At 49.1% G+C, this 26,380-nt stretch overlaps 2 protein-coding genes across 4 annotated transcripts; both read left to right on the top strand.

Moving 5' to 3' along the window:
- The first annotated feature begins 1,584 nt into the window (after window positions 1–1,584).
- LOC121677076 (early nodulin-75-like) lies at window positions 1,585–2,532 on the top strand. The gene has a single exon (XM_042054524.1). The coding sequence runs from the start codon at window positions 1,585–1,587 to the stop codon at window positions 2,530–2,532; it is 948 nt and encodes a 315-aa protein (XP_041910458.1).
- Window positions 2,533–12,446: 9,914 nt separating this feature from the next.
- Cxcl12 (C-X-C motif chemokine ligand 12) lies at window positions 12,447–25,167 on the top strand. Of its 3 annotated transcripts, none has more exons than XM_038318188.1 (4): window positions 12,447–12,608; window positions 15,421–15,538; window positions 17,413–17,499; window positions 20,018–22,399. In XM_038318188.1, exons 1-4 carry the CDS (start codon window positions 12,548–12,550, stop codon window positions 20,109–20,111), a joined length of 360 nt encoding a protein of 119 aa, XP_038174116.1. In that variant the 5' UTR covers window positions 12,447–12,547; the 3' UTR covers window positions 20,112–22,399. The 3 variants fall into 3 exon arrangements, with proteins under 3 accessions (XP_038174116.1, XP_038174115.1, XP_038174114.1); XM_038318187.1 differs by having other exon boundaries at window positions 12,449–12,608; window positions 19,026–20,111; XM_038318186.2 differs by lacking the exon at window positions 20,018–22,399 and adding an exon at window positions 22,406–25,167 and having other exon boundaries at window positions 12,450–12,608.
- Window positions 25,168–26,380: the final 1,213 nt, after the last annotated feature.

Here is a 26,380-nt window from a genome sequence, read left to right as displayed (position 1 = left end):
ATACTGAACTCAAAATAACCCTGATCTGTTGCCATGGGCCACACAGATTGTATCCTCAGGGCCAGGGTCCTGAGTGTAGAGATTTGGACTGGCCATGATCCCGAGTTTCCCTCCTTCTCCCTCATACTCATCTGAACTGGGCTTAGCATCCACCAGGCAGCTATCTGGTCCTGGTAGGACCCTGCTGCCCAGTCCAGGCTAGGGGGATGGGCTCTTGCCGCAGAGACGTTGGGTGTTCCTACTGGATAGACACACCATCCCTCCGAGCCCAACTTGAGAAGCAGGCCACTGTGAAGCCAGATCATTGGTTTTCCATCCAGTTTCTTCTTCCTTTCTCTGAAAGCTAAACACATCTACCATCTGGCACCCTGGAAATGGAGGTCAAATTCTGCACACATGAAGCATTTCCGCCTGAATAAACAAGTTCCTTTCTCTCCTTTAGTTCTCCACCATTCCCAGAACTGGTCCAGCTGTTCACAGCCTGCTCTACCTCCTGGCTCCAGATGTGTTCTAGGGCAAGCACACACCTGGAATGGCTGGACGGAAGAAGGCAATAGGAGAGTCTTACCTCTACAGCCTGGGAAAGAGGAAGGAGCAGGTGACAGCCCACCCCCAGGTCAGCCCTGCCCTTAGTGACTGGCGTAATGGACAGACAAGTCCCCTGCAGCCTCTTCTTCCTTCTTCCTAAGGACCCAGGGCTATACAAACATCCCAGCCTTCTCCACACAGCTCCCCAGGCTGCCATTCCTCCTTTCTTCTGCCCCCTCCCCTTCTTGAACACTTGGAGGGTGCTGACCATGGATAAAGTGTTCTTGGACCTCAGGCAGACTGCTTTCCCTGAGACTCAGGCTAGGACCTGGTTGTTTGGACAACTGCCTGAGCAGCCCCTGTATGAAGGTTTAGGGGTTTGCAGGAGTCCCTCGGGACTGCTGGAAGGGAATCATTTTCCACCAATGGCCTGCTGCTGCGGCGTGCCTCTTAAGTGCCTCGCTAAAGTTCCGTGTGTAAATTCTTACTTCCATGTGTAAATACTTACTTATAGCAGAGCTATAGAGAAATGAGGTCCAGGCAGAGGGCTTCTGGCATTTGGCAGTGAGTCACCAGAGGAAGTTGTGGGACTAGGTCTCTTGCCTCTCTTTCTCTTTCCAGCCATACGGCTTGCTCCACCATCACACGCAGCCTCTTCACCATCTCAAAAACGACAGAGGAAGCAGCCCATAAACAGAAACTTTCAAATCTGAATCAAAATAAAGTATTTTTTCTTTTTTAAGAAAAAATAATTTTACATTGTGTGTATGTGCACATGTGTATGTTTATGTGTGCTTGTGTATACATTTGTGTGCCAGGTGTCCGTGGAGGGCAGAGGTGTCAGATTTCTCTAGCGCTTGAGTGACAGGTAATTATGAGTCACCTGACATAGGTTCCAGGAACTAAACTTCAGTCCTCTGCTAGAGTCTATGAACTGCCGAGCTGTCTCTTCAGCCCCCTTTATTTATTTTTCTCTTTATACGGTAGTCACCTCTAGTAAATCATTACAGCCGCATAAAGCTGGTTAACACACTAAGGTCAGATGTGCTGGAGGACATGGCAGAAAGTTTCACTGCTCACAGCCCTCCAGTCGTGCTTCTGCCTTTAGAGACCACACACCCAAGAGATGCTACTCCACACACTGCCCCACACCCAAGAGATGCTACTCCACACACTGCCCCACACCCAAGAGATGCTGCGTCACACACTGCCCCACACCCAAGAGATGCTACGTCACACACTGCCCCACACCCAAGAGATGCTACCTCCCACACTGTCCCACACCCAAGAGATGCTACCTCCCACACTGTCCCACACCCAAGAGGTGCTACCTCCCACACTGTCCCACACCCAAGAGGTGCTACGTCACACACTGCCCCACACCCAAGAATGTTACCCCACACACTGTCCCACACCCAAGAGGTGCTACCTCCCACACTGTCCCACACCCAAGAGATGCTACCTCCCACACTGTCCCACACCCAAGAGATGCTACCTCCCACACTGTCCCACACCCAAGAGATGCTACCTCCCACACTGTCCCACACCCAAGAGGTGCTACCTCCCACACTGTCCCACACCCAAGAGATACTACCTCCCACACTGTCCCACACCCAAGAGATGCTACCTCCCACACTGTCCCACACCCAAGAGGTGCTACCTCCCACACTGTCCCACACCCAAGAGATACTACCTCCCACACTGTCCCACACCCAAGAGATGCTACCTCCCACACTGTCCCACACCCAAGAGGTGCTACCTCCCACACTGTCCCACACCCAAGAGATGCTACGTCACACACTGCCCCACACCCAAGAATGTTACCCCACACACTGTCCCACACCCAAGAGATGCTACCTCCCACACTGTTCCACATTCAAGAGATTCTATTCCACACACTGCCCCACACCTAAGAGATGCTACCCCACACACTGCCATGCCCCCTCTACTCAGGCAACCACCTCAGACCCAGTCTTGAGTTCCAGATTTCTCATCTGCAGATAGAGTTGAGCACCACACACCCCTAGAAAAGACAGACACACAAAGGGGCCACTTCATGTGTCAGCTGTAGATTGGGAATTGATAAGCAAGAACAGATGTTCCTCACACATCTGCAGGATGTGCAGAGCTTACGGTGCCACCATAAGGAAGAGAAGACTCTTCCCTTATCTCCAGCTTCTGTCACTCTCCAAGGCCTCTCTGAATCATTGCAGTCTCAAGGCCTGTGTCTGGGTTCAGGTGCAAGCATGTCAGGTCCGCAAGGGCGAGAGTGAGGGACTTGGTCTGAAGAAGCCTAGAACACTGTACCAAGAACGCACCAGGAAGGTCTGACTGCCGGAGCAATGGGAGCTGGTGCCATGGCCTACCTGTACTTAGTCTGTCCCGTGCTTCAGTCTTAGCCCACTTGGGTTTCCATGTATTACATTCTCCATGGCAGACTGTTCAACACATGGAGGAGAGGCTCAATTTTGGTCTTTATAGTCAGTTGTTCTAGAAGTTACTGAACTGCCCTCTCTGCTATTGAGCAGGGCCTATCTGATACGCACTGACCCATACTCACACCAAGAGCCCGCTAAACTGGACACAGTTACTCTTCTGCACCCCAAGTCACCAAAGCCAAAACATTTAAACAGCCAGGCCAGGAAACAGGAAAGGAACTTAAAAAAACCTAAACTACATTCTTTATTTATGTATGTGCATGTACACATGTCATGGTATACATAAGGATGTCAAGAAGATTTTCAGAAATCAGTCCTCTCTTTCCATCATGTGGGTCAGGCTCAGGAGGGACGTGGCCCAAGAGAGGAAGCACTTAAAGCCGACAAGGAGGGTCAAGACCAAAACCAAACTACAAGGCTGACTCACAATGTCCTGAGACACGACTTTCACTCTGCGCTTGCGTGCTGCCTCAGAAAGTGGCGTAAACACACCAGTCTTGTCTTCAGTACTGGGTGGTCCATCCCAGCGATCATTTTGCTCTCTCCAACAATTCGGACCTACTGAAGCTTTCACAGGAGCCGCTACTGACCGTGGCTACTTCACAAATAAGCTCGGTGCTTGGCCCTTGGGGAAGGATTCTTTTCCCTGTGAATTTGAGCGTCCCTTTCCCTTTAGACTTCAGGGTCCTTAAGGAGTCTAAGACTGTGCATGAAGATGTATGAAATGCCCATGCAGCCACACAGTAGAACACCAAACACCGCTGGGCCTCCAGGCTGAAATGCAACCAATAGATGTGTCAAGTCGGTACCGCTGGCCCAAGTACAAACAAGCTGTATATCCCACTGACAATGGCCTGGTTGTGTGGGACCCTCACCTTGACAGCCAGGACAGTACCATGTGCTTTTTTTGGCACACCCTGGGAAGGGTGCCTTACTCTTCCTGAGTTATGAGTGCTCGGGGCTCTGGCTTCCTGCTCAAAACCTCAACTCCAGTCAACTGGTCGACAGAATTATACCCACAATGACCTGCCGAAAAAGCCACAGAAGTAAATATTGCCTTGGGTCAGATCCCCTCCTGGAATCCCAGAACTGTTGAAAGCTGCCAAGGCAGGGGTAATAGATCACCACAACCCGCCTCTGTTTACAACCGGGTAATGCCTTTTACGACCGCCTCTCTCTGTCCTGAATATTTATTTTATTGCCCCTGTAGGGAGATTTTTCCATTTGGTAAAAATCATCAGATGGTTTCAGTCATGTTAACAACTGTTCATTAAATGCAGAGGGGTAAACAGAGAAGTAAAGGTTTGTTTCTTTCTCTTTTCTCTATTTATTTTTAACTTATGCAGAAAACTCATGGATGGATCCAGGGAGGGAGATGTATTCAGATGCCGTCCCTTTCAACTGGGCAGGTATTCCCAGCACTGCTTCCTACCTTTCAGAAAGGATTAGACCTTCAGCAAAATGAAAGGTTCTAATCTGAACATGACTAAGGCTTGCTGGATGACCTTCATGTTTGGAGACCCTGAACTGTTTGCATTTTCTTTTGGTCCAAGTTGCAGAAGACAAGCATCTTCTTCATGGAGAAAGCCTTTTAAGATTTAGACAGCTTCAAGTCACTGATATGGAAGGAAGAGAAAGAATCAGATAACGGTAAATAGATGCATAGATGGCAGATGGATGGACAGAGGAATGGTAGCAGAGAAATAGCTGGAGACGGATGCTTAGACAGAATTGTTGACTGGATATGAATGTATAACAGAAGGAAGGATGGATTGATGGGCAGATGGGTGGATGGTGGCGGAGACTGATGAAGAGATAAAAGGAGGAAGGTTTGGGGGGCTGGAGAGATGGCTCAGTGGTTAAGAGCATTGCCTGCTCTTCCAAAGGTCCTGAGTTCAATTCCCGGCAACCACATGGTGGCTCACAACCATCTGTAATGAGGTCTGGTGCCCTCTTCTGGCCTGCAGACATACACATAGACAGAATATTGAATACATAATAAATAAATAAATATTAAAAAAAAGGAGGAAGGTTTTTATGTGCGGGTGGATGAGGAAATGAGGGGCAGAAGAGGCAATAAATGTGTAGGTAGATGGATGAATAGATGTTGAGCCGAGGGAGAGATGGGCAGGTGATGGCTGGGTGAATAGATAGACGCATATGTACGTATATGGAAACATAAATGGCGGGGAAGTTACTGTTGCCAATCAGACAGTCTAGAAGCACCAGTGAAGGGGATCTAAGGGATCTGTCTAGATCACATTATATTGTGAGCATGGCTGTGAGGGATTTTTGGAATTGGGTTCTGATTGGGATGAGAGGACCCATTTTGAATTTTAGAAGTACCATCCCACGGGGGTGGTGCTGGCGTGAATGAAAGGGGGGAGGAAAGCTGAACACACAGGCGTTAATCTATTGCTCTCTGTTCTTCAGACAACGTGAGCACTTCTCTCAAGCTGCTGCTGCTGGGACTTCCCTGCCATGATGGACTCCCACCTGGACTCTGAGCCAATTAGGCCCTTTCTCCTCTAAGTTGATTTTATCACAACAAAATTTTTTTTTTGTCACAACAAAAAGAGACGAAACTAAGACAAGTGATCAAGTAAGTGAGTAGTTAAGTAGATCCTTCAGAGCTGCTGAAAATCCTATTTACAAGAGTCCATTTTCGGGCTGGAGAGATGGCTCAGAGGTTAAGAGCACTGGCTGTTCTTCCAGAGGTCCTGAGTTCAATTCCCAGCAACCACATGGTGGCTCACAACCATCTTACCAATCTGATGCCCTCTTCTGGTCTACAGGCAAACACACAGACAAAACATTGTGTACATAATAAATAAAATAAATCTTTTTTTAAAAAAAAGTCCATCTTCTACTAACATCTTCTGAGCCAGGCTCTCCGTGATACTTATCTTCCAACTTGGTCTTGAAAGTTTATCTGAGTAGTCTCTGCATCACAGACTCCCGAAATCCTGCCCATGTAGGGTGGAGTGGAGGACAAAGAGTAGGACTTTCCTCTAAACGATAGCAAGTGAGGATAGGATTCTGGCTTATCTGACGTGGGGGTAGGGAATGACTACCTGTAGAGGCATCAGCCTAGTTCTCCACAACTCCCAGGAATTCTCGTCCCCTTTCCTGGCTTTCAACCAGGAAGCTGTTCGTGTGCTTCTGTTTTCTGGGTATCACTTTTTCCTTCCCCACAATCAGTCCGTACAACCTATATCAGAAGGGGAGACATGCCTGGGCTCTATGCATCTCTGCTGGAGGACGAGGGGTACCAGTGATGCTTAAGAGAAGCAAGGCTGGGTCAAAGGTCTGCTTGAAATGCAGGAAAGAAGCAGAGAAAGACCATGCTCTTATGACATCAGCACACTACCATCTAGAATACCATCTTGATAAAACTCAAGGTATCTCCTCAGTGAGAAAGCAGGTGATTCCATAATAAACCTCCCCATTTCTTTCTATCCACATGTTCTGAATAGGCAGAAAGCCCATGGCGGGGATGGGGGGGGGGGGGCTTCTTAAAGTTTAGAACCTGAAGTAGGACTGCCAGACCCATCAAAGAAGGTAAGCTTGTATCTCACATAAACAATGAGCAATTCTTTTCAGCATAAATACGTCCCATGAAACATGCGAGACAGTCTAACAAGAACAATAAAAACCCCAACTTGGTATTTCCCCTGCAATTGGAATGTACAGGTGTTGTGAATTCCTGCAAAGCAAATTCGCTTTCACCCGTCCCCCAGGACAGCCCCCTTTCAAAGTGTATCTAAACCCCAGGTCTTCACAGGAATAATGGCGACATCACATGCCACAAGTTGGGCAAGAATGAGGACCCAAAGGAGACAAGCGTGAAATGCTGAGAGATTTGGTGTTACACACGTTCCCAAGCTCATGCTGTCTCTCAGTTAGGTTTGCGGTTGGCAGAGTGTGGTACACACGGTAGTTGTGAGTGTGCTCAGAGAGCTCCCATGGATATCTGAAACCGTGCATAGCAGCCAGGCCTGTCAGTGCTTGGGCTTTGGTCTGTAACTGAGACAGCACTGAGAGACTAACACGTAGGTATTGGATGCACTGTGAAAATGCTGGGCGCAGTGATGATTCGTGTCCTGGACATGAGAGGGAAGGAGATTTTTATCACATCCAGAACAACAAGCAATTTCAAACATGAGATTACTGATTCCTGGAATTTTCCACTGAGCATTTGCAGAGCGTGGCTGACTGTAGGGGATGGAAACCACAGAAAGCAGTATCTCTGAGGAGGTGTAACTACTATAGTTTAGATCATTAAGTGGTGTTGTTGCTACTGAGCCCTGGCTCCCAAAAGTGGAGGGTAGCTGAAATGAAGGTGGCAGGGCATGGAGGAATGGGAAAATAGATCCTCCAGACCTGACTAGCATGCTTGGGAGCTAGTGTGGGCCAGTCTGAGGTCTGAGCCCCTCGGGTTTTCTACAGAACCTTAGATCTAGGAGGTGTTCTTCTAGCCATGCTCTGGGAAATACCTGTGTCTTCTAGTGTCCAGCCATTCTGAGCAACACCCTGTTAGACAGACATCCTGGTTTGATGGTCATGCATGTTCCCTGGAGGCAGCCCTGCCTAGGCATGCATCCAAATCCAGTGGTATCTGGCTCAGGTTTCCTGGGATCCTTCCCTACCCAATGATACAGGGTTTTTAAAAACTCCCATTTGGGATCTAGCCAGAGGAACACAGCCAGCTCAACCCGTGCTGAGCCGCAGCCTTCAGTACAGATCTTTGAGAGATCTCTAGATGGCTGTCACAGAGTGACCTATGTCCCCAGATATGCTTCTATGACTTGCTGAAGGTCACAGGTACTTGTTCCATTTTTTCCTGGATTGTTCTGCCATTTTGGTCCAAGCTCCTTGTTTTTGAAGCCGAGGCAGGAATGCTTATACTGAAAATGTGCTCTTGGTAAAAGCTCAGTGTCAATAGGTCCAGAACTGGTAAGCTGAAGTCCCACAGAAATAGAATTTCCAGGTATCTCCTAAAAGACCTTCTCTGGGGGGGGGGGGGGGGGCTGGAGAGATGGCTTAGCGGTTAAGAACATTGCCTGCTCTTCCAAAGGTCCTGGGTTCAGTTCCCAGCAACCACATGGTGGCTCACAACCATCTGTAATAGGGTCTGGTGCCCTCTTCTGGCTTGCAGGCATACACACAGATAGAATATTGTATACATAATAAATAAACAAATAAATAAACAAATAAATATTTTTAAAAAGGCCTTCTCTGAGCCAAGCATTTTGACACTTGGTAAACCCGACACCAACTTCAACGGATAGCATACAAGTCTCTGGACATTCATTTTGTTCAGCTTCTTCACTGCCACAGGAGTAGGGCCATCTACTCCCGAACACCATACAGGGTGGCAGAGATGAGTAAGCCAAGTCAGTGTGGGGCAAGACAGCATGCACTCCTATCTGCTGCCTGAGCCCCATCAGCCATGCCTGGGAGGAGGGACACTTTTGGGGTTGGGGGAGGGCAAAGCAAAGGTGTCCAAGGATCCTACCTGTACTCCCCCCTCTTCTTTGGATCTGCATACTCCTAGATCAGCCTTCTTATGCCTAACTTGGTGCGTGAGTGAGGGGAGTGACCACTTCCTTTGATTTTATGTTTTAGCACTTTGAAGCCAAATCAATCCCTTTAAGAGGGGAGCGTGGAAGAGACAAAGACCAGCATCAATTTCTAGGAGCTTTTGTGTTCTTTCCAACATTTGCTGCCCCTCACTAATTAGATTATTTTCTCATATGCCGTCATATATCAACTCACTTTAGCGGGAGCTGTTCGTTTGTTTCTGTTTTCCTGACACAGTTTCTCTGTGTAGCTCAGGAAGTTGTCCTGTAGACCGGGACTCAGAGACCCAGCTGCCTCCCAAAGTGCTTGGCTTAAAGGTGTGTGCCACCACCATCTGGCTCAACTTATTTTCTAAAACTAAATTCATACATTTGAAAAAAACAATCCTGAGAAATATTTGTAGCATCGTACCAGTCATATTTCATTATTGCTTTTAAAAAATACATAAACCAACATCTAAACAGAGTGTTTCCTGTGCTCGTCTTTAAGTATTTGCACCATCAAATTATGGAAAGATCCAAGGTGCCACCAATGGATGAATGGATAATTTGATATATATGGACAATGGGGTTTTATTCAGCCAGAAAGATGGGTGAAATTATGTCTTTTGCAAGGGAAAAATACAGTCAGTCTCGTAAAGACCAACCTTGCCTGTTTTGTCTCCTATGTGGGATCTAGAGAGACGAGGAAAAGGACCATGTGAAACGGAAAGGAAGGAGGAAGGAGGAGGAAGTGAGAAAGAGAACGGATCAGATTAATGCGATCTAAGTCAAAGTGTGCTTACTACATACATACATGCCAGTGTCCTGATGCAACTCCTTGCATGGTCCACTATCACTGCAAACAAAATGTATTTTTTAAAAGACCGTAATAATGCCAGTATCAGCCAACTGAAATTATCTTGCCAGTTACACACTGCAAATGGGGTTTAGTGCAAACCTTTATCTTTGCTCTGAGAAGCCACCTAGGAGGGCTAGCCACTGACGCTGGGGGCAGATGCTTGTGCCAGGTATGCAGAGGATGGCCATGCACGCATGCCTTCTTTGTGCCTCTGAAGTCAGCCTCCAGGCTCCCATCTTGATCTCTGGATAGTGGCATTGCAAGTCAAGAAGCATAAGGCCGTCCATTCCTGTGTTGTGTGGAGGGGAGCTGAGCCACACAGTCTTCACAGAGATGAGCTGTTTGTGCCTTCACATGAAACAAACCTTCCCACAGAGGAAGCGGGTGGAACCAAGGAGAAACCAACCAAGCATAAACAAGGGCAGCCCTTTGGCTGAGCATAGAGCAAGTTCAAAAGGCTCACGACTTTCGTCTGTCTCTGTAGAGCTCCCTAGAGTGGACAAGGTTTTAAGTGAAATCATTCATCTATTATAAAATTGTAGAAATCTTTTTTCTTTTTTTTAATCTGAAACCCAGGTCCTTGACCACCCTAATTAAAATCCCAGGCTTCTTCTTACTGTTTCATCTCCACGGAGCACTAACTGGCATCATATGTATGCATGCTTCCTTGCTGACTGGCATCATATGTATGCATGCTTCCTTGCTGACTGGCATCATATGTATGTATGTATGCTTCCTTGCTGACTGGCATCGTATGTATGTATGTATGCTTCCTTGCTGACTGGCAATCGTATGTATGCATGCTTCCTTGCTGGCTGGCATCATATATATGTATGTATGTATGAATGTATGTATGCTTCCTTGCTGACTGGCTTTAGAGCTGCTCAGTGCTTCTTTCCTACCCCAGGGTGCAAACTCCAGGCGAAAAAGGAATTTTTTTCTTTTAAATATTTAGAACTCTTAGGCCATGTATTGCACACACAGTAGGAGGACCTACAGAAAGTCTTTCTTGAATGAATGTAGAAGAGTAGGCACATGCCCCACACTAGTTTCTGTTCAGGGAGCTCAGTGTGTATCTTCCAGAGGGCTGGACAGCCCGGCCTGAGCCCTGCTTAGTCTCAACTTCATTCATTCTTAGGCTGCACAGGACATCCCTCCCCCCACCCTCGCCCCTGGACACTGAGTAGGTCTTACTCACCCGAATTTGCAGCAAACAGCAAGTTAGCAAGAGATCTGAGTAAACTGACAGAAGAGGTTTGCCTTGCCTCTGGAGATGCACTGGGCGGGAGCACCAGGACAAGTTTTTGTGCTCAAGGTAGTGTTTGCCCAAGGGCATCTTGCTTTTCTTCTTCCTTCCCTCCCCTCCCCTCCACTCCCTTTCCCTCTTCTTCCCTTTTCTAGGCTTTTTTAACCTTACTGTACAGGCATCAAAACCCGCTTGAACTTAACCTCTCGGATTAACGGAGCCTGGGAATCTAACCACCAGAGGGCGCCGTAGCCCAGCGTCTGAAGTTCGTGCAGCACAGGGCCATCAAGTTCAGAGTTTAGCATCCTGAACGCTCAAGACAATGAAAAAAAACTGCTGGAAACAAATGACCGCTTTCTCTGGAATGTTACATTTTAAGTGCATGGACTAGGTCGGAGCAGTTCCTGATTTGCTGTTTGGTCCCCACAGTGCATCAGACGAATGAATGTGTGCAAAGTGCTTGGCAGAATCGCAGAGGACACTCTCATGCTGGGACATTTTCCTGTTGACCCCAGCCTCTCTTCTTTAGACCCTAGGTGGAGCCCCAGGTCCAACCGTCAGACCACTCCTTCAAAAAGATGATCCCCTTATTGCCCCGAGATAGGGGCATGACTCCATTGCATACCCCCTTTGGTGGACGTGGGTATAGAATCCAAATCACTAAGTGGCTACGTGAGAAAGGGGCTAACAGAATAGCCAGTACTGACTGTGGCAGAGGAAGGCCCAAAGGACGCTGCCCTCAGCCTCTCCCCGGGCTGGAGTCCATCTGCCCGCCCTTCACTCTTACCACCGCCGGGTTGGGGTTGTTTTGTTTGACCAACTTGGAGCACAGCGGCCTACCGGCAGAACTGAACATCAGTGGTGTATTTATAAAGACACCATGACCCCCTTCGGGAGCACCGTCTTAGGGAGCAGGACGGCAGGGAGCTCTTTCGTCCTTTGGAGAACACTGGACTTTCTTCGGGAAAGACAGGGCATGCTGAAGTTAAAGAAGCCGTTTCTAGGTTCCATTAACTGAGCACCCATTAAAACCAAGCGCTAAGTGTGAGGCACGACGATTCACCGGAGTTGAGTCTTTCAGTCAATTCTCCTTCATTTCCACTCAGCGGGGTGTAAGCTGTAATCACTCCCCATCCCCCTTCCCATCCATCCCAACCCCCTCAGCCGACAGAACAGGGGTACACAGGGGAGATGGCGGGGAAATTTCACGCTTACTGAGACCCTCTGGGAGAGCATCTTGGTTTCCTTCCACGGCAGCACGGCTCTTCATCAGAACGCCACTTCCCCGACTTTGATAACAGTGATACTTTCTGGGAATTCCACTTATTCTAACTGCAAACTGGTCACGTTGCCCTAAGCCTCACTGTCCCCTACGGCAAAGAGCCTGGGCGTGCGGTGGGTCAGTTTAAGGTCCCGGGACCAAAGACAAGATTCTCTAACAACTTTTGGATAGGGCGCACCAGACCCTCGGCCTGGAACCGACTTTTTTTGACTCACTGATGCTTATTTTACTGCTTTCCCCTTCTACACGCCCTTAGTTTCTCCATCCACATGATGGGAGCATTACGCTCTGAAAACCAGCCTCTTTGCAGTCAGATCCAAGCAGCCAGTCCAGTTTGGAGACTGGGAAGATCAAAGGTCCCAGCACCCAGCGGAGCCGGGGACACCGAGGGCGCCAAGCAGAGGAGGGAGGGAGGGACTGGAAGGGCGGCCACTCCGCAGGGGATGCGCGTCAGAGACCCCAGCCACACTCCAGACCCGCCCCTTGACGAGCGCCGCCCCGCCCCACCAGCCTTTCGCTTCTAAAGCGCCCAGCGCGCGGCTCCCGTTGCCGCACTTTCACTCTCGGTCCACCTCGGTGTCCTCCTGCTGTCCAGCCCTGCAGCCTCCAGCGCGCCCTCCCGCCCACGCCATGGATGCCAAGGTCGTCGCCGTGCTGGCCCTGGTGCTGGCCGCGCTCTGCATCAGTGACGGTAAGTGCAATCCGCGCCAGGGCCCGGGAAGGGCGGGCAGCTCTGCGCCGTGGCTTCCCCAGGTCCTCGGTTCCTCTGCCCGCGCCAGAGTCGGGGAGAAAGAACTCGTTCGGCGCCCTGCACCGCAAGCGAACTTGAGGCAGCCGATTTACAGGGCGCACTTCCTTCGAGTGCCTTTTTCCCGTGTCCCACGCGTCGCACCGAGGTTTTGTGCTTTGCCAAGCACGGTCGTAGGACCTAGAAAGGACTCAGGAGAGGATCGGCAGGATTGTTGGGCAAACGTGGGGCCAGAGTGAAATAAAAGCGTGGGCGGCGGTGTCCTGGGCTGCGGGTCCCTGAGCGCGCCAGCTGTACTCAGCTAGTGACCACCGCGCCCAGATGTTTTCAGAAGGAAAGGGCAGTGCGGTCCTGGAGCTTACGGTGAGGGAGATCGGTTCGGTTGGTGCGTGTGTAAGCAAACCCTTGACCGCCAGTCAAGTAGCTCAAAGTGCTTGGCTTGGTTATAGATACGGTGCAGCTGAGGTTCGAGTCTCTCCGTTCCACTCCCACCCCCCAGCGAAGCGGGTCCTCTTACAGCACCTTTGAGGGTCTGGGGACCAGGCGCTGCGCAGCTCTTGAACTCGCGCCACCAGCTAGGGCAGCGCTTCTGCACAGTTCGTTGGTCCGTAGCGACGCGGACCTGAGTGCGCATCTTTTTGCTGCCCCTTTCTGTTTCGCGGGATCACTAGACAAAGCCACAGTAGTCACCCAAACCATACACACCTCTCCCCAACCCCCAAACACACCTGCAGATGGGCGCTTTTGTAGCCAGCCCCGGAGCCCTCGGCTCTGGAAAGGGAGCTGCAGCAGAGTTCAGTCTCCCAGACCCAGGGTGGTGTCCCGTTTCACTGGGAAAGGGCTTTCATTTTGTTTTCTTTTTTTGACACTGAAGAGAAAACTCTGCGCTGTTACAAGACACCGCTGCTGCAAAACAAAACAAACCATTGCCTCTGAACACACAAAACAAAACCCTGCCTTCCTTGGCTGCGGTGTTTCCTGGAGAGAACCGAGGGACAGTCGGGGTTCTCAGTGAGGCTGCTAGCTGTATGCGGCCCAAGTGCAGCAGAGCGTTGGTCTGGGTTCTCACCCGGTGAACAGCCGGACACCAGTGGCGGTGCCACCTGTGTTCGGCTGAATATGGTTGGAGAGGTTAGAAATGCTTGGTGGGAGAGAAATGTTTTCTAAAAGCGTAGTGAGTTGCTGATCGTAGAAGTAAGAAACACAAATGGCAGGCAATTTCGATCTTTTTATTCGGTTAATGGCTGCACCTTCCCGCTGGCCCCCGCTATCCAGGCAAGGAACACGATGATTTGGGCATTAAAAACTGCACGCGCTGGTGAAGTTGAAATTGTTACAGTTGGGACATTGGGTGTGAGACAGAAATGCAGGATCCCGTGTCCTCGAGGCTGGAGTGCAATAGTCAGAGTAAGTGGGATGCCTCACCCTCAGGTATATTCTGACCCTCGGAAGAGTCCGATTGTTGTCTTCTACCATCCAGTGTCGGGATGGGACCCTGTTCTCTAGGCAGGACCCATTGCATTGCCAAAATGAGTTGTTCTCTTTATGTCCTAGCACCTGTGTGCCTTCTGGTCCTACACAGCCTCCAAGTTGCAGCGTGGCTAACCTTGCTGTGGTTTTGTCTTTCCCAATTAGCTGATCCGACTCAGCAAACAGATCCTAGGCACCCTAGGCTTCCCTGGTCAGACCTGGGACAGGAGGCTTCTCAGGCCAGATTAGAGAAACCACGTTTGAGTGTGATGCACTCTGGCCCCCTGAGTCGAGATCTCTAGGTCCCAAGTCCAGGGTGGCAGCAGAGCTGGTCTGGACTTTGGCATGTACGTGAAATCTGCTTTTTCTCTGCTTTTGTGTCTAAGTCCACTGCTCTTCCCAGGCCACACCATCCCTCGGCTAAATAACACCTGCAAGAAAAGATAAGCCCATCATCCATGAGATTTGATCCACTTCTCCAGCTGCTTCCCAGAGGACCGGAATTTCAGAATCTCCAGAAGGCCCCTGGAACTCTAAATAAGCAAGCTTAAAATCCCTGGACTAACTATTCTCAGCCTTACTTTTAAACTTTGGCAAAAAGATCCATAAATTCAAACATTCGGGGATATTAAATAGAGCTGGGATAAAATCTCGGTGGGGGTGGCTGTGAGCCTGGTCACAAGGCTTGCAATTCTAGACGTGAAGGGTGGGTCTTAAGAGGAGTTCTAAAGGAGCCCCTTGCTAATTTACACTAATGAGTGTCAATTATGGCATTTTGCAAATTGGGGAATTGGCAAACAAAGCTGGTAATAGGATCCAGGAGGCCTAGGCATCCAGGTACTGATCATAAAAGCCACATTTGACTCCAGCTTTTGGGGAAAGCAGGATAGAAGGTAAATCCAGGGTCTCCCCCTCTGGATTCTTTTGTGATTTCCAGGGCTTAGGGTGAGTGGGAGGAGGGAAAGCTGCAGGTGGTAGATGGCATACCCCCCCCACCTCCTAACTTCAGGCCCAGCCCAAGGAAAGAGGGGGGAAGCCTAGAACCTCCTCCACTTCCCCCAGGTCCTTTTGTCCTTTGTCCCACAGAAGCTGAACCCCCCGGGGGGGGGGGGAGGTCTCACTATGCTCCCTAGCCGAGAGGATGGTCTTTGCAAGAGTGTTATCTGTAACCATTCCTGCTCGTTTCCCGATTCTTCACCTACCAGCAGGGCACCATCTAACCCCTCAAATCTCCAGCGCTAGACAGAGTAACGAGTGGCCTTGCTCTCTCTCTCCACACCCTTAGGGAAGCCTGTCAGCCTGAGCTACAGATGCCCATGCCGATTCTTCGAGAGCCATGTCTCCAGATCCAACGTCAAACATCTGAAAATCCTCAACACTCCAAACTGTGCCCTTCAGATTGTGTAAGTCTTGGCCATGACCCTCCAAAGAGGAGCACACGATAGGAAGCTTCAGACTTGGCATAACTAGTGGCAGCTGCTACCAATGTGAGGTCTCTGATGTGCCATCAGACATGAGTTTCAAAGGCTACTTTCATTCCCAGAAACCCGTTGCTCTCAGTGTTTCTCCTTTCCAAGCTGCTCCCTGTCGCTGCACAGAAAAAGCTGTCGACTTTACTGAAATCGGCCTTCAACTGACAACGGTTGAGTCTGTCAGTTTCACGACTCTGGTGTCCAAAGTTAATTCTTCCTCATACAGCAAAAAAAAAAAAAAAAAAAAAAAAAAAATATGAGACCTGGATTCTGTGAGTGTCAATTTTAATCACTTGCTGAAAAGCCAGGATTTTAAGGTCACTTTGTCTGAGAGACTTTTTTTGTTTTGCTGGACGGTTATGGTAGCTGCCAGCGTTTGCTTTAAATTTAGGTGGGAAACAAGAAAAGCCCAAGGCATATACATGAGAGATGTAAAAATCTCAGACTACTGGAGACTGACAGAGATGTGTGTGTACTAGCCTGTCCTCCCATGCTGGTGGAGGGTGACGGCTTAGTCTCCTAGGGGCTCACATCCTCGGGCAACTTAGCACTAAAAATGGACTAAGGACCCAGTAACTGGGATAAAGCTGTGCCCTCCATCCTTTCCAAGGGTTTTTCCACCCGACAGTAACTGCTTACTCTTTCTTTTCTTCATCAACCTTCCTTTACAGCCTTCGCTGCTGCAACTGTGTTGGTTACGTACAAGTTCGCTTTAGAGACCTAGATGATGAATATCTTTTTACTATTTTGATTAAAATACAATACTCTCTTGTGAAAGGTATTTTAAAGATAGTATATTTCGTTTTGTCTAGGCCATGCTGGTTCACTGGCTGGGGAACGGCCCTTGAACCCATAATGCCAGATACAGCTATTGGGTTGAGGCAATGCTAAATTAATAAAAGGCTGTACCTGATGGGTACTCAGCATTTCCTCTTTCAAGTCACACCCTTCCTCTGCACAACTATTAATTAACGGACACCCTGCTGTAAGAGATTTACCGGTCCCAGGACATTGGTTAGTTTTCCCCAGAACCATTCAATGGCTGGGGAGGAGGATTCTCAGAATGTGTTAGAATTACCTGGCATCCAGGACTTTGAGAATAGCCCAAAGATAAGTTCATTAGTTCGTCTCCCCATTAGGAAACTTTGAGGGTCAGAAGAAGATCACTGAGCTGACTTTCAACAAGAACAAGGCCGTGGAGCATGCTGCGACAATCCCTCTGTCCTATCCCCTGCCCCCATGAACTGTCTCTCTTGACTTCCACTGCTCCTCCCCTCCCTGGAGAGCTGCGCTCTTCTTCCTGGGCTAACCTTAAGTCGGGTCCAATATGCTATCAATGCAACCCATTGAATTTTAAAGCCACTTCTGGTACTTTCCAGAAGTTTCCAAGACCATCCCCATGAAGTCACAGCCTTTTGCCCCTTCCATGCGGCTCTTTGAGCATCCTGTGCCCACTCTTCCTCCACCTCCTTAAGGTACTTTCACTCCTTTGGTGAATTTGATCTTGGTTTCCCCTTTGCTTTACTCACTTGCTAAGCTCCTGCTTATCCATCAAAGACCAGAGCTCAAATGCCTCCCCTGAGATCTCTTCCCTGTGTCTCCTGGGAAGCATCATTAGCACATTCCTAACTCTGGAATGGTGGACCCTACACACTTCAAGCGTCTTCCCCATAATCCTTGGGCACCTTTCAAACCTGTGTCTTCCGGGGGCAGCAGCTGGGCCCTTCAGTGAGGTGTGTTGGGTGAGCTCACACAATGCCTCTCTCCCACTCGGCTGTACAGTGTCTCCCCTTCTGTTTTGACAGTGCAAGACTGAAGAGCAACAACAGACAAGTGTGCATTGACCCGAAATTAAAGTGGATTCAGGAGTACCTGGAGAAAGCTTTAAACAAGTAAGCACGGCATCCCAAAGGACTTCCCAGTAGACCCCCGAGGAAAGTTGACATCCGTGGGAGATGAAAAGGCAGTGGAGGGGGGGAGAGCCTGAACCCTGGCCAGGCTGGCCAGTGGGACAGCACTGACCGGGGTCATGCTGAGGTTTGCCAGCACAAAGACACTCCACCATAGTATACGGTACGATATTGCAGCTTATATTCATCCATGCCCTCGCCCATGCACAATGGAGCTTTTATAACTGGGGTTTTTCTAAGAAATTGTATTACCCTAACCAGTTAGCTTCATCCTCATGCTCATCCTCATCCTCCTCATCCTCATCCTCATTTTTAAAAACAGTGATAACTTTAAGGTCTATATTCAGTTTGCTTTGGAGCTTCTCTTTTCCTGGGTGTCTCTGGGCACAGTTGCAGGTGGTGGCTTTGCAGGGAACCCTAGAGAGTAACCGTCCTCCAGAGCTGGAGGAACACTGCAGGGCTGGTCCTGCAGGGGGCGCCCCTTGACAGATGCCTTGCTGTGAGTCTCACACAGCTCAGGGCTGGGCAGAGGCTGTTGCCTTCACCTCCTTCTTCCAGTTCAGTGATTGTATCTGGGTATAAACAGGAGGCTTCCTGTAAATGATACCCCTGGGGTCTGTGCTCAGAGACCCTTACCTAGCCGTTCCTGCTCTCTGCTTGCCTCCAAAAAGCATGCTTCCTCTGGCTTCTGCTTCTCAGCTCTGTATCCTGATCGACCAATGCTGCATCAGAAGGAAGAGAGGGATTGGGGATGTGTCCCCCCTCTCTTCTCTTTGCTCTCCTCTCACTTGGGCCCTTTGTGAGATTTCTCTTTGGCCTCCTGCAGAACGGAGCCAGCTCCTCCTGGATAATGTGAGAACGTGCCTGTATTTACCCACAAAAACATGCCTGAAGCAGAGTTATAAACAAAAATTTAAATTTGAAAACTTACTTTGAGGAATTTGATTTTTATAATTGCCTCTATGGCCTATATACACCATGGTGGCTCCATGGGCTTTGAGTTTTCAAATATCAGAGATGATAAAATAATTCTAATGAACAAGCCAGAATCTTGTCATGAAGTCACGGTGGGGATTTCAGGTCCCAATTAGAAATGAAGACAAGATAAAACTTGGATTCACACTCATGATCACAGATGGCCCTGGTGGTTTTGGTAACGATTTGCAAGGCATTTTTTTACATATATTTTTGTGCACTTTTTATGTTTCTTTGGAAAACAAATGTACTTCAGAATATATTTGTAGTCAATTCATATATTTGAAGTTGAGCCATAGTAATGTCAGTAGCTAATCTCTATGATCTTAAACTACTGGCAATTTGTAAAGAAAAATATATGACATATAAATGTACTGCAGCTTTCCGATGTAGCCACAGTGTATTTTTCCACTTGTACTGAAATTGTATCAACTGTGACACTATATGCACTAGCAATAAAATGCTAATTGTTTCATGCTGTAAACCTCCTACTGTATGTGGGAATTTATTTACCTGAAATAAAAATCCATTAGTTGCTAGATGGATACCTTTCTGAAGATTGTAAAACACAAGCCCACCTGCTGGTCAGGTGCCGTGGATTGCTCTGCATGTCCTGAAGTCTACGGGTGAGCAACACCATGCAGGCTGAGTCCGCAACGGAAGCTTTTGTGTATTTTTTTTTAACCCAATGGAAGTAGAACTCTATTTTCTGGTGAATAATACCTGACTCACTAATTCCTCCTCCTCCGCCCCCTCCTCAGTTCTCCTAACATCCTCATGTAATCCCCAGACTCAACCCCAGTAATATCAAGCTTTCCTAGTCTCCCATGTTAAAATCCCATGACTCCGGGCCATTTAATATCAAGCTTTTGTAGGAACAGGTGGCCTCACCCCATAAATCATTAAATACCATTCAGCTTGAATCATTTTAATGTGACAGTCACAAACCAGTTGCTCTAATAAAACTCTGCTAACCATCTCTCTCCCTAGCTCTCTAGAACAATCTCAGTTATCCCTAGGGATGCTCCCCAGCATCCAGAAAAGAGACGTGGGATCAATCACGCTGCTTCCTAGCCTCTCCTGGAGGGCTGCCTGAGCCTGGGGCCTCCAACCTCTAGCACTTTAATTTGAAATGCAGATTTGTAGCCAAGGCAGAGTTCACCTCTGCATTGAAAAGGCAGGCAGACCCTGGGGCTTCCCTCTACACCCTCTGAGATGTGCATTCCTATCTCAGGGTGAGCTATGGCAAGGTCGGTTAAGAATCAGAACCTGCCTGGCAAATTGGCAGTCACTGTCCACAGTTCCCGGGTCATAGGGTTAAGGCAGCCTGTTTAACTTTTGGGTGGCGGGAAATGTCTAGTTTACTTTAATAAATTGTTTATGAGCCTCATTTGGCCAAGGGGCCTCCAGGCCTCAAACTGAAGACAGTTAAATTGGCTCATAAGGCAATGCCAAATATTGTGTGAACTGAGATACACGCCTGTGTGTTGCAATGTGATTAACGGTTCTACTAATTTTATCTAAGGGGGCGCAGAGAAGAAAAAGTGGGGAAAAAAGAAAAGATAGGAAAAAAGAAGCGACAGAAGAAGAGAAAGGCTGCTCAGAAAAAGAAAAACTAGTTACCTGCTTCCTGCAGATGGACCACTGTGCGTTCTGCCCTGGTGCTTTGTAACTCGCCCTTCCCTCTTCGGGGACAGACCCCAGACCCCAGGCAGGTGCTCAGATGTGTCTGCCCTGGTGGCCACACCAGCTGCTGTATTTATGCGCTTCTTAAGGCCTTGCTCCGTCTGCTAAGCTATGAGAAAAAAAAAACATAGATGTCCAGAGACTGGGGTGGAAGCTAAGCCGCAGAGAACCTGCCAAGCCTGGCAGCATTGCCCTGAGCTGAGCCCCTGGCCAGGAGTTCCTAAGGCTCACACCCAAAGTCTACAATCCTATGAAGGCCAGGATGGTCTGCTTAGCCAGGAAAGGGCATAATGGCTTCCCCTCAGCCACACTACCCCTTGTGACCTTCTCAGGACGTGAGGTGGCTTGCTCTCCTGACTGTGTGAGCAGCTTTGCCGCCAGCCCAGAAGAGTATCTACAGACTGTTGGGTGAGCAGGAGGAGTGATAACTTCTCAGAAAACAGATGTGAGCTGCTTCTCAGGGAGTCTTTTTGTTGGACAACTCACTTTAGAATCTTTAAACGGGTCCCTCATGGGGAGGACAGATGTGCTCTGGAACCTACTGAAGGGCCAGCAGCTTCAGGGACTTTTTAGTCTGTCCTTTTGGTCCCAACATCCCTGGGATGCTGTGCTATCTGGGCACAGCTGCCTCAGTCCTAACTCTTGATATGTCTGCCTTCAGTGAATCGGGTTAAAGTTCTAGAACATTCTACCATCCCACCCCACTCTCACCTGGCAATCTATGTCTTTATGTTTTTGTGTTTTTGGTGCCAGTTTGGATTAGAAGGCATAGGTGCAAAGCTCTGATTTTAGCAGTGTTTTGAAAGAGGATTATTTGAATTTCTTGACCCTCCTCTTCACCTCGTGTAAACACACACATCTTGGACTCCAGACCTCTGGGATAATTTTCATAACTGGAGCAGAAAGCAGAAACGATCTAAAGATGCAGCGAACAGATCAGAGGAAGGAAGCCCAGGGGCCTCGTGGGTCACACTCTCCTGGGTCCCTAAGTTCTGTGCCCCTGGATGTGCTCATTATGGTTCTAGCATTAGAGGTACAGCCCTTCATGATCCTTGCTGGCACCTATCTTGCTAGGGAGCTGTTACCCTTTATCTGGACAGCTCAAGCCAGCCCATGCCCCCTCCTCAGATCTGAGGAGAGCAAGCTGGACCTCTTCAGGCCCAGGGTCACTGCCCATCCTTCCTGTGGTAGCAGCTGCAATCTGGGCTCAGAGTGGCCTCAGCTGGGACCTTCCTACTATTACTAAAACACATCTGAAGGACAGACCTGTGCCCACACCACAGCTTGGCTTAGAAAGGGGAGCCTAGCCCCTCCAGGACCCTGGAGAGAACTGTTGCCCCTAGCAACCAAAGGCCAAACTGAGGCTGCCCTGAGGTGCAAGACCACTTTCAGAAATGCCCATAGACCCTGCGTCCCACTATCCACCTCCAAGTCCTAGAGAAGTAGGCTGCAGAGACCAAGAGAGTGGATCGTCACTTAGGAACCATAGCAAGCTCTACCTGTCTTTATGTGGCTCCCGGGAGCCCCTCTGTGCTTAAGTGGCTTATGATGCCCTTCTGATGGGCAACCACAGCCTGATGGGACAGAGTCACCATGGAAATGCCCAAGAAGCTGACTTCATCTTATGACAGGCTGACACAGCATGTACTCCTGTCAGTTCATAGGCAGGTGAGGGGTGGTCCTTACACTGTCCTGCACAGATGCCTTCTGGGAGCACATGCAGCCTCAGAGGCCACCTCCTGGGTGCCAAGACCTCTTCTTCTTCTGGTGATGTGGCACCAGCCAAGAGATTTTAAATAAGAATGAGTTTTTGATGGAAGCTGTGGGAGGTGCCTCTCGGAGTTCTGAGGCCTGGGGATGCCTGGGGACACAGCGCCTGCTGTTGCCGGGGTAGATACATAGCCTCAACATCAGAGTCCTGAGATTAAGGCAGTGTGCCTTGTCATGTGCTCCGTGTACCATGCCTCCCATGCCAGTGCGTGTGTGCCTTACCCTGCGCTTTACCTGTTCATCTGTCTTCTGCTTACCACCGTCATCCAGACCCTGAGCGTCAGCCCTGGCCATGTCCTTCCCTGCTTTCCCACTCTCTCCGGCCTCAGAAGGAAGACATGTGGCAGCAAGCCGAAATCAGGAGTAGGGCCCGTGGCTCCCGCCAGGCCATGCAGCATCCCAGGCACTTGGTGGTGAGAATCTGCCTTAATGGTGTCTCCTCTGTTCTTGTCAACAGGAGGCTCAAGATGTGAGAGGCGTGGGTCAGACGCCTGAGGAGCTTACAGAAGGAGCCTAGGTCTGAAGTCAGTGTTAGGGAAGGGCCCGGCAGCCACTTCCTCTGCTCCTGAGCAGGGCTGAAGCCATTTCCGAGGGACTTGCTTTGCACGATTTGCTGTATTTTCACAATTTGATTATGTAGCAAGATACATGGTGTTTATTTCATTTAGTCTGATTATCCAGTGTCATTGGTGACAGGCCAAAGCCACTATATTATTTCCTTTGTTATTGTATCTTTGCCATGGAGGATCTTCTCTGAATAAGGGCTCCCCAGGTTTGTCTTTTGGAGCTGAGACAGGAGGGGCACCCTTCTTCTTAATGGGAACTGGGTGCCCCCACCCCAGAGACTGCAGGGCTTTCCCAAGCTAAGGCAGGAGAGTGAGGCCAGGAGGAGTGAGCTCCGCCCTCATCCCATGCATCCTATGCTCTCCTTCTTCATCCCGTCATGCTCATCACTCTCCCTCATCCATCACCATGTGTCTCCAAGACTGTCTCCGTGACCCTGAGAAAGGACTCTTGCAAGGTGAACTCTTTTATTCAAATGGGACAGCAAGTAAGAAAGGAGAATGTCTGGTGTTCACCGAAACCCCTGTGCACATGTATGTCTTGTTTGGAATATTGTCTGTTCCGTCCCCTGCTTTTGTTCAAAGTCCATGTTGTCACCCATGACCAATGTCTCTCGTTCGTGCACTGTCTCTAATCTAAATGCAAAGGCTGAGTACGAGGAGCTGGCCCTGAGGTCCAGGCTGTGGTTGGTCATGGAGGTAAACAGCCTCGCAGCATTATGTTGGACACACGACGCCAAACAAAGCAAGGTGGTTTAGCACCAGCACTTAGCTCTGAGGACTGTTAAGCCTCATATTTTCATAACTGTCACCTTAAAACTGTGGTGGCATCAAACGCAGCATTCTATTGAGGAATAATAGTGCTCGATTCTTTTCCATTATTATTTTTTAAAGTCAACGAATCAAAGATTCAACCCTAGATCGATCTTCCTCACCACTGTCCTGGTAGCCGCCGGGCACCTTTGCTGCCACAGATGACCACTGTGCCCCTTTCCTTGGGACAGCCTAACAGGTGGTGTTGGTGCTGCAGCTTGAGTGTGGCCCTGGAAGTGTTTCGTCTTCTGCAGTTTTTATGCAGTCAAGCTCATTAAAATTTTTCAGATGAAACAGATGTGGGAAGAAGAGAAGGGGAAGGGAGGGGGCTTCCTTGTCCCGTTGAATGGACACCCAAGTAAGATGGGGGAAGTAAGGGAATTATCAAAAACAGATGCTTGAGAGTAAATAATCTGTAGAATTGTTACGTTAGCAATGTCTGCCGGGAGGAGCATTTCTGTCAATAGTCCTTTAAATTGACTTCACAGAAGAAGGAAAATCCATCCAGCAAGATTTTGATCAAACTGGAACAAAAACTAAAATGGTTAAGCCGGTTGGGATGAGGGGCATGCGGCTAAGTGCCGAGAAGGACCCTCATAGGGGTACGGACTTGTTCTGAGCCCCCTTGAAATGACCATGCCGTGCCCCTGGACCAGATACCACACCACTACAATGTTAGGGCAGCAGCCACTTTGCCTCTAACCCAGGGTTTTGAGGATGCTGCTGGGAAGCAAGCGCAGCCCTTCATTTTCACTATAGTGACAGATCCTTTCTAAAAGATGAGGGTGCAAACTGTAGGGAGACTTTATTTGTGTTCCGCTAACCTCAGTTTCTGACTGGAGGCAGCCTGCCTAAAGCAAATACGCATTTCAATAGTACATTTACATAGGAAAAGTCTCTCCCCACCTCAATCCCCCATCCCTTGGCTTTCAAAACACAAGCCCAGCACGTCAGCATCTGCTGTTGACTGGGGACACCTAGCTGTCCCTGGCTGGAACTCACGCCCTCCACGTCCCCGTCTTCCCTTGGGCACTAAGTAACCTGCCAGCCAGCCCGCCCCTCTATTACCAGCCTTTGCATTTGGATAGGGAATGGGGGTGGGAGACTTACAGTCTGCTTTGTGTTGAAGCCCAGATTTGTGCCTTGTGATGTTTACACTGTGCTGCTGCTGGCTCCCAAGGACAAAGGGTCTCCAACCAGAAAGTGGGGGCAGAGTCATCTGGCTCTTTGTTCAGCTTTGAGAGAGGGTCACAAGAGCAGAAAGTTGCCTTCCTCCTTGGGACCTGGCCTGGGATGGTAGGCCTCTCCAGTGGGTTCTGTTTATCTTCTCACTTGTGATTTCCTCATCCATCCGTGGTGTCACCAGGAGCCTCCTCCCAGGGGCCAGTCACCCTCTCCAGGTAAAGCACCCCTTTCCAGCTTGATGAGAGCCGGGGAGCTGTTCCCTTACACAGCTTCCCTGCTCCATCTTAAGGTAAATAATCTCACTCCTCAAAATGTTCCATAGAAACCTCCAAAGTCCCCAGGAGACTCCGGTCATTGCCAAGGTCACAGAACCAGCCAGCCAAGTGATTGCCAACCTGGATGGGCTGGCAGTGCCCGAGCAGCGATGGGTTCCGTGTTGCATGTGGTGAATGCTGTGTTTTGTTTCAGTTGTGTCTCCCAGATAATGTGAAAATGGCCCAGGAGAAGGCAGCTTCCTATGTGCAGTGTGTGCTTTTTTTATTCTCATCTCTAATATATGACAGTTATTTGAGAAGCCATTTCTACTTGGAAGTCATATCAGTGAAAGTGATGTACCTTCACCTATAATCTCCCTAATAAACATCTGTATTTAAATACAGCTGCCAAGAATTTGCAGTGAACGTTGCCATGTGGAATTTCCCACACTTGGTCTTGCCCCTCAAACCTGACCCTGGGGCTCCTGGGGTCTTAGCCAAAGAGCTTAGCAGGCCACAGAGCCTGGTACTCATGGCTCCTTGGTCCAACTGCCAGCGCCAGACAATCTCTACAGGGAAAGGTGTTCCCTTTTCTCCAGATGACCTGGATTGCTCCTGAGGGGCTAGCCAGTTCTTCACCGCGCAAGCAATGGCTTAGTGTGAAGTCACAAGAGTTTGTCCCATAGTTGTTGGGGAGGAGGGCTCACCCTGCACACACAGGTGCTGGTAGTAGAAGGCAGCAGAGGATGGACCCTGTCCCAGAACACATCTGGAAACCACAGCGTTCTGCATGTGCCTGTGCTGGGTAAGGGCGCTGATGGAAGCTAAGGTGGATTTGCCGACGGCTGCAGGCCTGCTTCCTCCACAGATCCCTCATTTGTCCTTCAGATTCTCTCCAGTCTACGTTCAGCCATTTTGTAGAGGAGGCCAACCCCGAGCCCCAGATGTCTAAGTATATGATATTAGTATATGATATTAGTATATGATATTAGTGTATGATATTAGTATATGATATTAGTATATGATATTAGTAGCCCACACATCACCACATCCACCTCTGTACTTGCTAGCTTCCCATTGCTTCTAGGGAAGTGATGTGAGCTCTGAGTTGTATACCACACATGAGAATAAGAAGGGTTGGCGGCCCCAGGAGCGGCAGTGTGAGCCCAGGACCACATGGGTGTGAAGATATGATGAATACACAAGCTCGAATTCCATTCTCCCTTTGTCCACCTCCGGACTTGAGCCATGGCGGTTGCTCTCAGGGTCTAAGTCATTTGCCATCTAGAAGAGAGGATTAGACTGGGAGAGGGTATAGGATCAGCTAGCGTGATAGAAAAGACGCCTGTGATCCCAGAAGGATTCCCCCTCTCCTGTGCTGTGACGTTCACAGAGCTAGGATAGTACAGGTTGAATCTGCTTCTCAAACAGCCCCTCATCACTCAAAACTCCAATGATGAGGTTGAACCCACTCCCCGCAGTCAGTGATTGGGAGGAGCTTTCCATTGGTCCCTGTTGGCTCCTTGGGGTCAGATTAGTGTTCTCACAAGAGCACTAAGCTGTTATTCCAGTACCAGGACCTGATAACCAACTCCAGCTCCAAACAGTCCCTGTCCA

The sequence above is a fragment of the Arvicola amphibius genome, chromosome 2, assembly GCF_903992535.2.
Source record: "Arvicola amphibius chromosome 2, mArvAmp1.2, whole genome shotgun sequence".
In the NCBI taxonomy this organism is placed as follows: domain Eukaryota; kingdom Metazoa; phylum Chordata; class Mammalia; order Rodentia; family Cricetidae; genus Arvicola; species Arvicola amphibius.
Note: the sequence above shows the minus strand (reverse complement) of the source record. Positions and strands in the feature narration are given on the sequence as shown.

Excerpts from the sequence above, each read along its gene's own strand:
- LOC121677076 (XM_042054524.1), top strand. The coding sequence starts at position 1,585 with ATGGCAGAAAGTTTCACTGCTCACAGCCCTCCAGTCGTGCTTCTGCCT.
- Cxcl12 (XM_038318188.1), top strand. The coding sequence starts at position 12,548 with ATGGATGCCAAGGTCGTCGCCGTGCTGGCCCTGGTGCTGGCCGCGCTC. Across the intron at positions 15,539-17,412 it reads AACTGTGCCCTTCAGATTGT|TGCAAGACTGAAGAGCAACA; the intron begins GTAAGTCTTGGC and ends CTGTTTTGACAG. Across the intron at positions 17,500-20,017 it reads CTGGAGAAAGCTTTAAACAA|GGGGCGCAGAGAAGAAAAAG; the intron begins GTAAGCACGGCA and ends ATTTTATCTAAG.